This window comes from Silurus aristotelis, assembly GCF_946808225.1.
Source record: "Silurus aristotelis genome assembly, chromosome: 4".
Taxonomy (NCBI): domain Eukaryota; kingdom Metazoa; phylum Chordata; class Actinopteri; order Siluriformes; family Siluridae; genus Silurus; species Silurus aristotelis.
This window is the reverse complement of record NC_139577.1, coordinates 13901380-13913287: the sequence shown is the minus strand read 5'-3', so window position 1 is coordinate 13913287 and position 11908 is coordinate 13901380. Positions and strand designations below refer to the sequence as shown.

The window sequence follows — 11908 nt, the reverse complement described above, 5'->3', positions numbered from 1 at the left end:
CACACACACACACACACACACACACACACACACACACACACACACACACACACATATACACACAGCTGCTGTAGGACAGACTGAAAAAGATGCAAACATTAGAGCTGTTTCAAGTCTTAAATAATTCTCTTTAGGGCTGAAAAAGAATGATCCGGTGTGAAAGACAGCACCTTGCATGCAAACAGGAGTTGTAGTATTTATGCGATGGAGAGGGATTGAGAATAAATCGGCCTGAACGAAACCACAGAGACTTCAATCTCCTCCTCTGGCCTGTCGTTGCCAACAGGCCTAATTAGCCTAAAATGGGTTAGTGTATGTGTGTGTATGTGTACGACTGACTTTACAACCTCATTTAAACTACTCTGGAAATGCAGAGCCCTGAATTAGATCCAATTTTCCAAATTATTCAAACGCAGGTTTCTCTGCCCTCCATCAAACTGAAAGCGTTTGTTTCGGCTTTATGTTATTAGCGGTATCTTGGCAGGGAGCAAATTGATATTAACTTTGTTAAGGATAATTACATACAATTACAATTAGTGCAACCTGCAAGACATTGAACCCTGCGGTTCAGGAATTAATATGACTTAGATGCAACAATGGAAAAAAAGACATACTCATGCCAAAATGAGGGGTTTAGGGACCACAAGAGATCTATGAAGCATAGCTAGGGGGTCCATGATTAATTTATTCATTTTTGGATAATCAGAAGTAACCATCATCATTGTTTTTTATTAACCTGTTTAAGTAAAATTGAATTGAATCTGAAGCTCAATAATTTGAAAAATGGCAATGGAACGTCCAGGAAGAAGAGATTTCCATTCTAATTAAAAAAAAGAGTACACATTTAAATGATGATCTTAAAATTGGAAATGTTGGATTATATTATAAGGAGGTGGAGGGTGCATAAAATGTATTTTATTCATGCTTCACCAAACATGGAGATCACTATGCAGGTGCTGTAGCCCCACAGATTTTTTACAGCTGGCTAGTTTTGGAAACGACCTATTGTTATTGAGTGATGTGAGAGACGTGCGATCACATCCAAGTGCTCGGTCTCTCATGCGGCTTTAACGGTCATTGACATTTAACCTGGTACTGTAGAATGATGACAAATTGTGTCTCCATCTAGTGGAGCTTTGTGTTTAGCCCTCATACCACACCTTGAGAAATAAATGCAAATGTATATGAATAAACAATTATTTTATGCACAATCAGGGATTTATATATTCAGAAAACATTTCTGCACATATAGTTGTGCCAGAGGACCGGCTCCTTTAAAACGTGTGTATCTTACTCCCATCAGCCAGTCACTTAAGCATGTTTTTGTGTCTGCGTGTAAAAAAAAAAAGATGACAAATGGCCAGACAGAATACATAAAAACAAACAACTCAAATGAATCAAAAGCCTACATCACATCAAGTCTACATACTGAACTTTTTTGTTTTGCAAATCAGAAAGATGTTTAAACATTTAACAGATAAAGCAAACTGGCCATTTGCGGTCTCTATGTATAATGTATTTTTTATGTAAAAAGTCTATTTCTATGGTCAAGCTTATCTTTTCAAGCATAAGAGCTTGTACATAAAACAATTATGAACACAACAGTTATTATGAAAAGGAAGTACAGCATGTCGAAGGATATTAGTGGAAGTGCTGCATTTTTAGCAGGCCTTTTTGCAGTGCTTTTCTCCTGATGGGGTTTGATACCAAAAACTGACTCACTTTATAATGATTCTACACTGAAAACTCTTTTTCCCGCCTGTAATCGACCCTATTCATACCGGATTGAACCCATTTCTGCGACAACAGTTCTAATCACGAAAGCCATGGAGCGTAGGTACTTAGAAGCTGAAGAATGTCGTCACAGGGCTAAAGACAGAAGAGAGGAGACTCGGACCTTATAAAGTCTGTCATCATCCTGGAGCGATGAGGATAAGGCATAAAACCAATGCCCTTATCGTGAACCCAGAAAGTACACCTTAAGTGCACTTTCAATCCTCCTGTTTTAAGATGTTCTCTCAGTTTCAGTCAGGAACTCTCGGATCCCTTTTAAACTCCTACAGACATTGCATTTTTCTCCAGAAGATATGATGGTAGAGCTCAAGCTGGATAGAACTGCAAGGACCAACGACCTGAACCCGTGTTTTTAATGTGTAAAAGGTTTGTAACATAACAGGATTTCAAAGCAAAAAAAAAAAAAAAACGCATGAGGCTGTATTGGTGAGTTGCACTTTCACTGCACATGACATAATGTGTGTGACATTCAGCTGGTCAGACTGAGTACATAAGCACTGTGCTTTGTGCGGTCTGTGGGGACACACCTGTATAATAATACATAATTTCCTGGGTGTAATCAAATGAACACTAGATGCCTATCTAACCCAGACTGCACCAGTCTAGATGGCAGGTCAGTCTGTTTCAGACAATGGTGTGTTGTGTTGCATTCATCAGTGCGTACATTTATTGCTTAAAAATTTGTTTACTTACCTACTGTATTATAACCGAAATGATGAACAAAATAATATATACTTTGCTTTATGCTTGTTAGAAATGAACAAGCCTCTTGAACATAAAACTGGGAAGCGGTTACATACTTGCCTTCTCCAGGCACTAAGCACTGCAGCTTTAATATCAATCTGATGCTGTTTTGTGCTTAATGTATAATAAAAATTCAAGGATTCTTGTGCTTTTGTGCTGGTTTTCACCTCCCCAGTCTATTACACTATACATATAATTATAACTAGCAGCAGTGCAGTCACAAAGAGGTTTGATTCCTTGCACCAGAACTGTCTCTAAAATCGTTATGTGGTGCTGAACAGCTCAAGTGTTGATTAGATTCAAGAAATTCAAGCTACTGGTCAATCATGAATACACAATATTGATGAATTTTTAGCAGTTGAAGTTGCTGCTCATTAGTTATGAGTTGACTTCAAATGTGAACACATCACTACATTATAACTACTTTATTACACAATAAGTGTGTGTGTGCATGTGTGTATGTACGGTGACCGCAAATAGTTGAAAATCTGATGCTTCGATAGGAGGAGCCTGATTCAACTACTAATCTCACAGTCTTTGCCGAGGTGCTATGAAACACTGAACATGCCTTTTTGGTAATATGGTGGTGATCAATGTGTCTGATTTCACATAGAACTACTGGTTTTCTCCCACTAAGTTAATAAAGTTTAACAAACTGGGATAATCTGTTATGTCATATTCTGTTTTAAGTTAATTCTGTAAATTAATGTAATGTAATTTTGATTTGCATTTTTCGGTGCACCAATGTAGCGCTGTACTTTACTGCAATTTAGCCGAATGAATTTAGCCCCCACCCTCAAACACATTTTTTCCCCTGGACTGTTAACACTAAGATCTTAGCACACAATCACATAGGATGTTATTCAATTTTCCCTTAATTTAAATTGCGACACCCAAACATGTATCCAGCATTTAAAATAAGCCCCTGAGCACAAATGCAGCTCTATCAAGATATGGTTTATGGAGTGGAAGATCTTGAGTTGCCTGCTATAGAGCTCTGACCTCAACCCTACTGAACACCTTTGGGATAAATTGGAATACTGACTGTACCCCAGACCTCACCTATCTGACTTTACTAAGGCTATTGTGGCTAAATGCAAACAAATCTCCACAAGCACACTCAAAAATCAAGTGGAACATCTGGAGGATATTATGACAAAAATGGAAACTAAATATGAGATGTTCAAAAAACACAAAAATCTTATGGCCTGGTGTCCACAAACTTTTTTGGGGCATCTGCATGTTTTTGGAATACAGGGAGCCTGATCTTCTCAATTGAATCTACTTTGACTGTTTATACACCAACACACACTACTGGGAGAGAAGTATGACATTTGATTTAAATATGGTTCCCCATCAAACATATACATGTATAAAAATGGCATTTCTACATTTCATTTCTCACTGGGGCTAGTTTTCTTAAGTTTATCATCATACATTTGACCTTTGTTAAAAGACAATATGCAACCATTTAGTCAACATGAACAATAAAAGGTTGCCTTAATTGGTGCATCTAGATATTGATGATCTGAATACACAGCTGTCAAATACCTCTGTACAAACTCGGTTTGTGCTGTTATTTTTTTTTGTGTCAGTTTTGAATTCAGGGCTCATCCTATCATCAACCAGATCCCTTGTCTTTAAAAAGTTACGATTAAATGTCCAAGAACTTGTTGGCATTTTTTAAGAAATAAATTCTACTTTATTTAAAGGCCTAATGATAATGTTCGGCCTAGGATGTACCGAGTTAAAACCGATTACATTCAGGGAAGAAAAAAAGATAATAATCCCTTACATTATAATTAAAGTCCTAAACGCTACCATTCTAACAAGGAATGTAGAATTCAAAACATATATAAAATAAAATAAAAATAAAAAAACACATTCTGAATTGCAAAACCACAAATTTAATCATGTTAATGCTGAAAGAAATAAGGAAGGCTTTTGAAGAATTACTTGATTACATGGGGGGGAGGGGGGTGTCTTTATACCACCTTTATGAAATGTTAAGATAAAATCTGAATAAATAAAAAAAATGTGTTCATTAGGCACTATTGCTGCAGGGCTGCTAGATAAGGGCACCGAGACATTTCCTTTCCTCTGCCATTAAATATTTCAGCACATTCGTTTGAAAAAAGAACACAAAATATTTTACAATCTCTGAGTCCCGTTAAACAATGATTTCGCAAGTTTGTTCGAGTCATTGTCAATAAGACCGTCGATACGTGTGAATATGTAAGACTACATCATAATGCTTGCCGTTTATTTGCTTAGAGAGCTTTTGTTTAGTTTAAGTCGTGTAACGTATTGCTCCATGAGCTGGATGTAAGTTGCTGTGGCGGATGGTGAAGGTGAAGGTGTGTGTGTGTGTTTAATTTAGAGATTCCTGTTGGGGTTCACAAGTCGTACTGGCTGAGGGTTTGTGGTATTTTGAGTGAGAACCTGTTAATATAAAGCTTTGGTTGAGGACAGAAAGGTAAAGGACATGAGAAAACAAACGGTGGGGTGAAGCGAAGGAGAAACTGATTGAGAAAGGGGGAGATCAGGCTCAGCCATTCAGACCACAAACTTGTTCTTGGTGGTTGAGCCACTCTTAGTGGCAGTGTCTGCATGAGACTGATAGCCAATGGTCATCTTTAGAGGGATTCCTAACCGCTCCTTATACACTCTCCTGTGAAAAACAAACAAAAGAACAACTGCATGAACACAAACACATCAAAGATAGCAATAAAATATCCGGCTTTAGCACAGCGCTTCATTCGTTCCACGAGTGTGCTTTGTTTTATACGTATACACGTCTGACCCTATGTGTGTTATCGCGTCTTTGTTCTCGTAATCGGTTGTCCAGACAGCGATTTTATCTCCTTTTGTTCGGATGTTGACTACCGCGCCGCACACATCATCACTGGAGTCATCGAACGCTTCTCCTATGAGGCAAAGCATCTGCAACCAAACAGAAAGAACATCAGGACAAGAACAAACAACCGCAGCGACAGCTTCGTAAGGATGCGCACCGTTTCCAGCCAAAAGCGGTCCAAGTCGAGTTTCCTCTGTTGTTTGGTGAGGGTGAGGAGCCAGCGCCCACCTTTCTTATTTCTTTCATCCTCCCACATGGGCTCGATACCATCCTGTAAGCATACAAAAAAAATATTGAGATACTCTGACAATTGCAGCTGTCAATCACAGACATATGCAACATCTTGACTTAAACACAAAAACAAGCTGGCATTTATTCTTCAATTGATAATTATAATAATAATAATAATAATAATAATAATAAATATTAATAAAATAAGTTCACCTTGAACAGCGAATAGTCACAACCAGACATCAAATTACTGGACAGCTGAATATGGTTATAAAGCCTACAAGGATAAATAGATCATCAACCAGAAACATTCTAAAATACACAGTATAGTTCTTGGATACGTGTGCAAAATGTCATCCTTACGCCCAAAAATCCTCAACTGTGTCAAACTTGGAAATCAGTCGCAGGTTGGCTTGCCATGTTTTGCTCTTGTCGTTTTTAAAGAACCATAAAGACCATCTGCGGGAAGACAAGCAGTTACACAGCCTCTTCAAAGAATTTGCAAACAAGAGACGATCCTTGTACACACGAAACGTGACAAGCTTGTTAGTGGAGCTACCAAAGTGTAAAACAGAGAGTGTGTGAGAATACGAGCGGCAGAAGTATGTTGTGGAACTTATGGCTGACCTGTTTTGTAGTGGATGTTTGATATAACACTCAGGGCTGACAATCTCCTGGCTTGTCTCTTCAGAGTCCTCCTCTTTACTCTCCGGCGGATTGAATATTACTTCCTTGAGATTGGAAAAAAAAAAAAAAAAAACGGTTCACGAAAAATTCATATCTAGCAAATAACCTACTTGAATCGAGTTCACTATCTGAATATATATTTGTATACAAGTGAAATGAATAAAATAATTCTGGTCATTTTAGTAGCAGGTTCATATCAGGGTAGTGCAATGTCTTATATACACGTGATGGCGCAGAATACAGTTTTTGATGCTGTTTTACTGCCAAACTATCCACAAATGTGTCTCTGAAATCACTTCTAGTTCTACAATATTACAAAAAGATCAAGATCACACCAGCTAGGTCTAAAACGCAATACTCAACAACTGGAACTTAAAAAAACCCTACATGATATACCTAATAGTACATTCATATCAGTATGAGGATGTATTACATGCCAGATCTCAAACATTTCAGATTTAAATCTTGTGGAAACCAGTTTGATGCTTCTCGTATAAACGAGGTATTTGTTGTTGTTGTTTCCCCCCCAAAAAAAACAACTCAGATACAGATGTCGTGGCGGCAGATCAACAGCTGTCAAGTTACTTTTTAGCACCGTGTGTACGGCGATCTTTATTTTTAAACTAAGTTAACATGGATAAACAAACATGTGCTGCCATACAGAACATCGCTAGTTTTGCTAACGTTTACTCGTGCACTCTTTTCCTAGCTCGTGTGTATGAGACACTACGTGGGGCAGCGTGAAGTCATACAAAAGCAAAAGCCAAAAGCTTAACAGCTACTGCGGTGGGCGCAAAAACAACACGCACGCGTGGAACGACCACTACAACCGTAATAACGGTTATAAAACATTCCTAAGCTAGCTCTACGAAGTTTTTCGGAACGACGTGACAAACTAGTTAAAGACAGTATGTACAGCGCTGCGGGACTTCAGCTCTCCCTCATTCAAACATGTCGGTTAACTTTACCCAAGTCTCACTGCAGCTCACATTCCCGTCATAATTCTCTTCTAAGTCGCCCACACACACGTTTCTGCTGACAAATGATCTTAAGAATGTCATCCATCACTCAAAATCAAATGAAAAATTATCTTTAACACTAATACATCGACTCACCGTCTCAGCAGTCGCCATTTTCCATGACTTGTTCACACAGGCCTCATATGGAACATTCAGGCTACGTCCCGACCCGCGCACTTCTCTACTACATAGTATGGGCCATATATGGGCGGTGGACTCCTACTGCATACTGTGTAGTGCGCTAGGGTGCTTATTTAAAACTAGCCTCAGTCTCATTGGGCAAAAACAGAACTCACAGAGAGACTTAACACACACACAGAGTTTAATATAAACATAGATAACCTTAAAAATTTTTTTACATTTCAATAGAACAATCTATTAATACTTAATTTTAACAGTTTACTTAATATAGTAACCTTACTAGTAAAGTGTTTAACAGTCCCTAAAGCGCTAATAAGAGTATATGCAAGTGTATACAATGATTTCTTAAATTTTTTTAAATAAAATTATCTATCTATCTATCTATCTATCTATCTATCTATCTATCTATCTATCTATCTATCTATCTATCTATCTGTCTGTCTGTCTGTCTGTCTGTCTGTCTGTCTGTCTGTCTGTCTGTCTGTCTGTCTGCCTGTCTGTCTGTCTTGCATTGTATGGCCAAAGGGAAGTGGTAACCATAACCATAAGGTTTTAATATAGAGTTTAACCGTCCCTGAGGAGCTAGTAAGAGTATATGCAACTGTATACATTTATTTCTTAACATTTTTTGAAAAATAAATTGCAATAATAATAATCATCATCATCATCATTTATATCCCTGTATACAGTATCTCACAAAAGTGAGTGCACCCCTCATATTTCAGCAACCATTTTCATAGATCTTCTAAAGGGACAATATTATAGAAATAAAAATTGGATATATTTTACATTTATTGTCCTCTGAGAATAACCCACCATACAGCAAGTATTGTCAAAATAGCTGGAAACTGAAGTGAGTACAACCTAAGTGATACCGACTGTACATCGTGCAACCATGCATGCATCGTGCAACCAAACCTGTTAGACCGTACCATACAATTTTTTTTTATCTTGTAGTAGATCAATTTGGTGCTTTGAGTACAATTCTCTCATACTGACCACTAGATGTTTAACATGGCACCTCATTGGAAGAACTCTCTGAGGATTTGAGAATTAGAATTGTTGCTCTCCACAATGATGGCCAAGGCTATAAGAAGATCAGTAACACCCTAAAACTAAGTTACAGTGCAGTACCCAGAGTCATACAGAGGTTTTTCAAGACAAGTTTCATTCAAAATAGGACTCACAATGGTCGATCTAAGAAGATGAGTCCTCGTGCTGTGTATCAGGTGCAGAAGCTGGCTTTAAAAAAGACGCATGAGCACTGCCAGCATTGCTTTAGAGGAAGCTTTAATTGTCATTTCAACCATATATAGCTGACACAATACACAGTGAAATGAAACGTTTCTCCAGAACCCTGGCGCTACATAAAAACAACATAGAGCTACATCATGCAACATAGAGCTACATAACAGAACACAGAGCTAAGGACTAAAGTAAGTTGTCCTAGCCACATAAAGTGAATCGTGTGCAACCTCGTGCAAACAGTGCAGACAAAAGACAGTGCAAACAGAAATACAAGACAGTGTGGGAGAGATACACAGAACACAAAATAGCGCCAACCAGTAAACCTACTGTATAAATTATACAGTACAATGTGCAAAGAGAACTATAAATAAGAGCGTATTTGTAAAACATAAACACAATGTTGTGCAAAAACAGCAAGAGCAGCAATCAAGAGGTGCAAAACAACATGTAAACAGTATAATATGTTTATAATATAATATGAGTAGTGCTGAAGAAATGGATGTGTATAATTTAAAGTGAGTATTGAGTATTGAGTATGAGTGTGTGTTTGACTTCAGGTTGTAACAGTTCAGTAACACACTGAGTGTGTGTGTCTAAGTTTGGTACTGTTTAGTTCTGTGTGTTGATGAAAGAAGCCTTTTCTGAAGCTGGCTCACAAAAAAAAAAGCCTGCAGACAGTTTGCTGAAAACACTATGAGTATAAATTACTGGAACCATGTCCTAGTCTGATGAGATTAAAGATAAGACAAGATAAACTTGTTTGGCTCAGATGGTGTCCAGCATGTGTGGTGACGCTCTGGTGATTAGTACTAAGAAAATTGTCTTCCCTACAGTCAAGCATGGTGGTGGTAGAATCATGGTCTGGGGCTGCATGAGTGCTGCTGGTACTGGGGAGCTGTGGTTCATTGAGGAAAACATGGACTCCAACATGTACTGTGACATTCTAAAGCAGAACATGATGCCCTCCTTTCAGAAAATGGGGCAAACGGCAGTTTTCCTACATAGTAACAACCCCACAAAAACATGGTGATGGAGTTGCTAAGTATGTCTCCAGACCTGAACCCTATTGAGCACCTATTGGGCATCCCCAAGTGGAAGGTGGAGAAGCGGAATATGTGTAACATCCAGCAGCTCCTTGATGTCATTATGGAGGAGTGGAAGAGGATCCCAGCAAAAGTGTGTGCTGCTCTGGTGAATTCCATGTCCAGGAGGATTAAGGCAGTGTTGAATAACAATGGTGCTCACACAAAATATTGACACTTTGGACACAATTTTTAAATGTTTAGTTAGGGTGAACTCAGCTGTTGGCCGCTATTTTGAGTTATTTTTAGAGGAAAGTAAATCTGTACTGCTATACAAGTTGCACATTGACTACTCTAAAGTATTTTAAAGTTTCATTTCTATAGTATTTTTCTTTGAGAATATTATACTAAATGGTTGCTGAAATGTGAGGGGAGACGGCCAACTGATGCACATGTGAAGCGAAGGCTGGTCCGTGTGGTCTGATCCAACAAACGAGCTCCTGTAGGTCAAAATGCTCAAGAAGTTAATGCTGTTAATGCTCAAAGGGTCACGACTGTTTTAGCAGCAAATGGGGAACTAGCACAATATTAGGTAGGTGGTCATAATGTTATAGCTGGTCAGTGTATATATTTGTCTGCCTGTCTGTCTGTCTTCAGAGCAAAGGGAAGTGATAAGGGTTTAATAAAGTGGTTCACAGTCCCTAATTAGATCGTAAGAGTATAAGCAATTACATACATTTATTTATGAACATTTAAAAAAAAAATATGAGTGATAATATAATAATTAAATATCTATAATAATAATAATGAAAATAATAATAATAATTAGTATTATTATCATTATTATTAAATACAGTATATCTATCTATCTTACACAGTATGGTTAAAGGGAAGTGTTAACCAAGTGCTTAAGATGTTGGATTTCTAAATCAGTAGTTCAAATTTCAGCATCGCTTACCCGCAGCACTGCTTATCACTGCTGGGCCAATGAGCAAGGCCCTTGGTCTCAGTGGCTTAGTTTATATATTAGATAAGTGTAAGTCACTCAGGTCAAGGCATTGGCCAAATTTTATAAATGTAAATGTTGTTTTGTGGCCACTAATGCTCTCATGTCTAAACAAAACCTCATAGCCATGCTTTAAATGAAAAGCCTTCCCAGAAGAGTGGATGTAATTATAACAGAAAATAAAGAACAAATCTGGAATGACATGTTTAATGGGATGTGGTGGTCAGATGTCCACAAAATTCTGTCCATAGAGTGTATTTTTGAAAAATTCAGAAATACATGTACACATTTGCATATACTCTTTAGGAACTATTAGGAAAACTAAAGTAAAACTGTGGTGTCATTTCTACTCTCAGAACAGCCTCACTTCTTCACCGATTCCACAAGGTGTTAGAAACATTTGCTTAAGGTTTTGGTCCATGTTGACAAGACTGCATCACATAAGGCGCTATATTGATTTCAGGCCTGGTGCCTGGTAAAGCCATTGAAGTATTCCCAATTAGACAATATAAAATTAGTAAATTAGAAAACTGTAGACACAAAGGGGAACACATAATCAGTAACAACATTCAGACAGGTTGTGACATTCAACAAAGTCTTATCAGCTTGAGCTACAGACACATGGAAGGTTGGGTCCATCAGGAATAACGATGTCGACACCAAATTCAGACCTTCTCATCTGCATGCTAGAAATTGAGATATAACAGACAAGGTGGCACTTTTGTCCATTCTCCAACTGTCTGTGAGCACATTAGTTTTAGTTTCCTGTTTTTGGTTTATAGGAGATAAAATGTATGTGATATTCAATTAAAGTAAATTACATTTTATTTATTTTTTAGAGATAAAAGGGTTATGAAGTGTATTGCCTATAATGAAAGTTAGTGTCTATAAAGAAGTTTAGTGCCTAACTGTATCTGTTTTAACCTCCTAAGACCTGAGCTTTGGTTTGGCTTGCATTTGAGATTTCTTCCAGTTATTTGGGGTTCAGGAAGAACCAATAATTATAATAACCATATATTTTCTTTGAACATGAAGCTCTTCTTGGAAGCTCTTCTTATCCTTGTCGAGGTGTGCTGCTCAGTGATCGCCATTTAAATGCTGAACTATTCATGCAAACTGCGATCTTAAACCACTGTATCAGACGTTTGATATTGACAAC

At 37.8% G+C, this 11908-nt stretch overlaps 1 protein-coding gene across 1 annotated transcript; it reads right to left on the bottom strand.

The window, feature by feature from the left end:
- Positions 1 to 4422: 4422 nt before the first annotated feature.
- Positions 4423 to 7550, bottom strand: eif4eb (eukaryotic translation initiation factor 4eb). Its single transcript, XM_083540259.1, has 7 exons — positions 7429 to 7550; positions 6254 to 6357; positions 5990 to 6085; positions 5840 to 5903; positions 5553 to 5666; positions 5342 to 5481; positions 4423 to 5209 (listed from the first exon to the last, which is right to left on the bottom strand). The coding sequence occupies exons 1-7, from the start codon at positions 7444 to 7446 to the stop codon at positions 5095 to 5097; spliced, it is 651 nt and encodes a 216-aa protein (XP_083396385.1). The 5' UTR covers positions 7447 to 7550; the 3' UTR covers positions 4423 to 5094.
- Between the last annotated feature and the right edge of the window lie 4358 nt (positions 7551 to 11908).

Bases quoted from the DNA above. Each gene is read 5' to 3' on its own strand.
- eif4eb (XM_083540259.1), bottom strand. The intron at 6,086-6,253 runs GTCAGCCATAAG...GTCTTCCCGCAG, and splicing joins AAACATCCACTACAAAACAG to ATGGTCTTTATGGTTCTTTA. The intron at 5,904-5,989 runs GTAAGGATGACA...TTATCCTTGTAG, and splicing joins ACAGTTGAGGATTTTTGGGC to GCTTTATAACCATATTCAGC.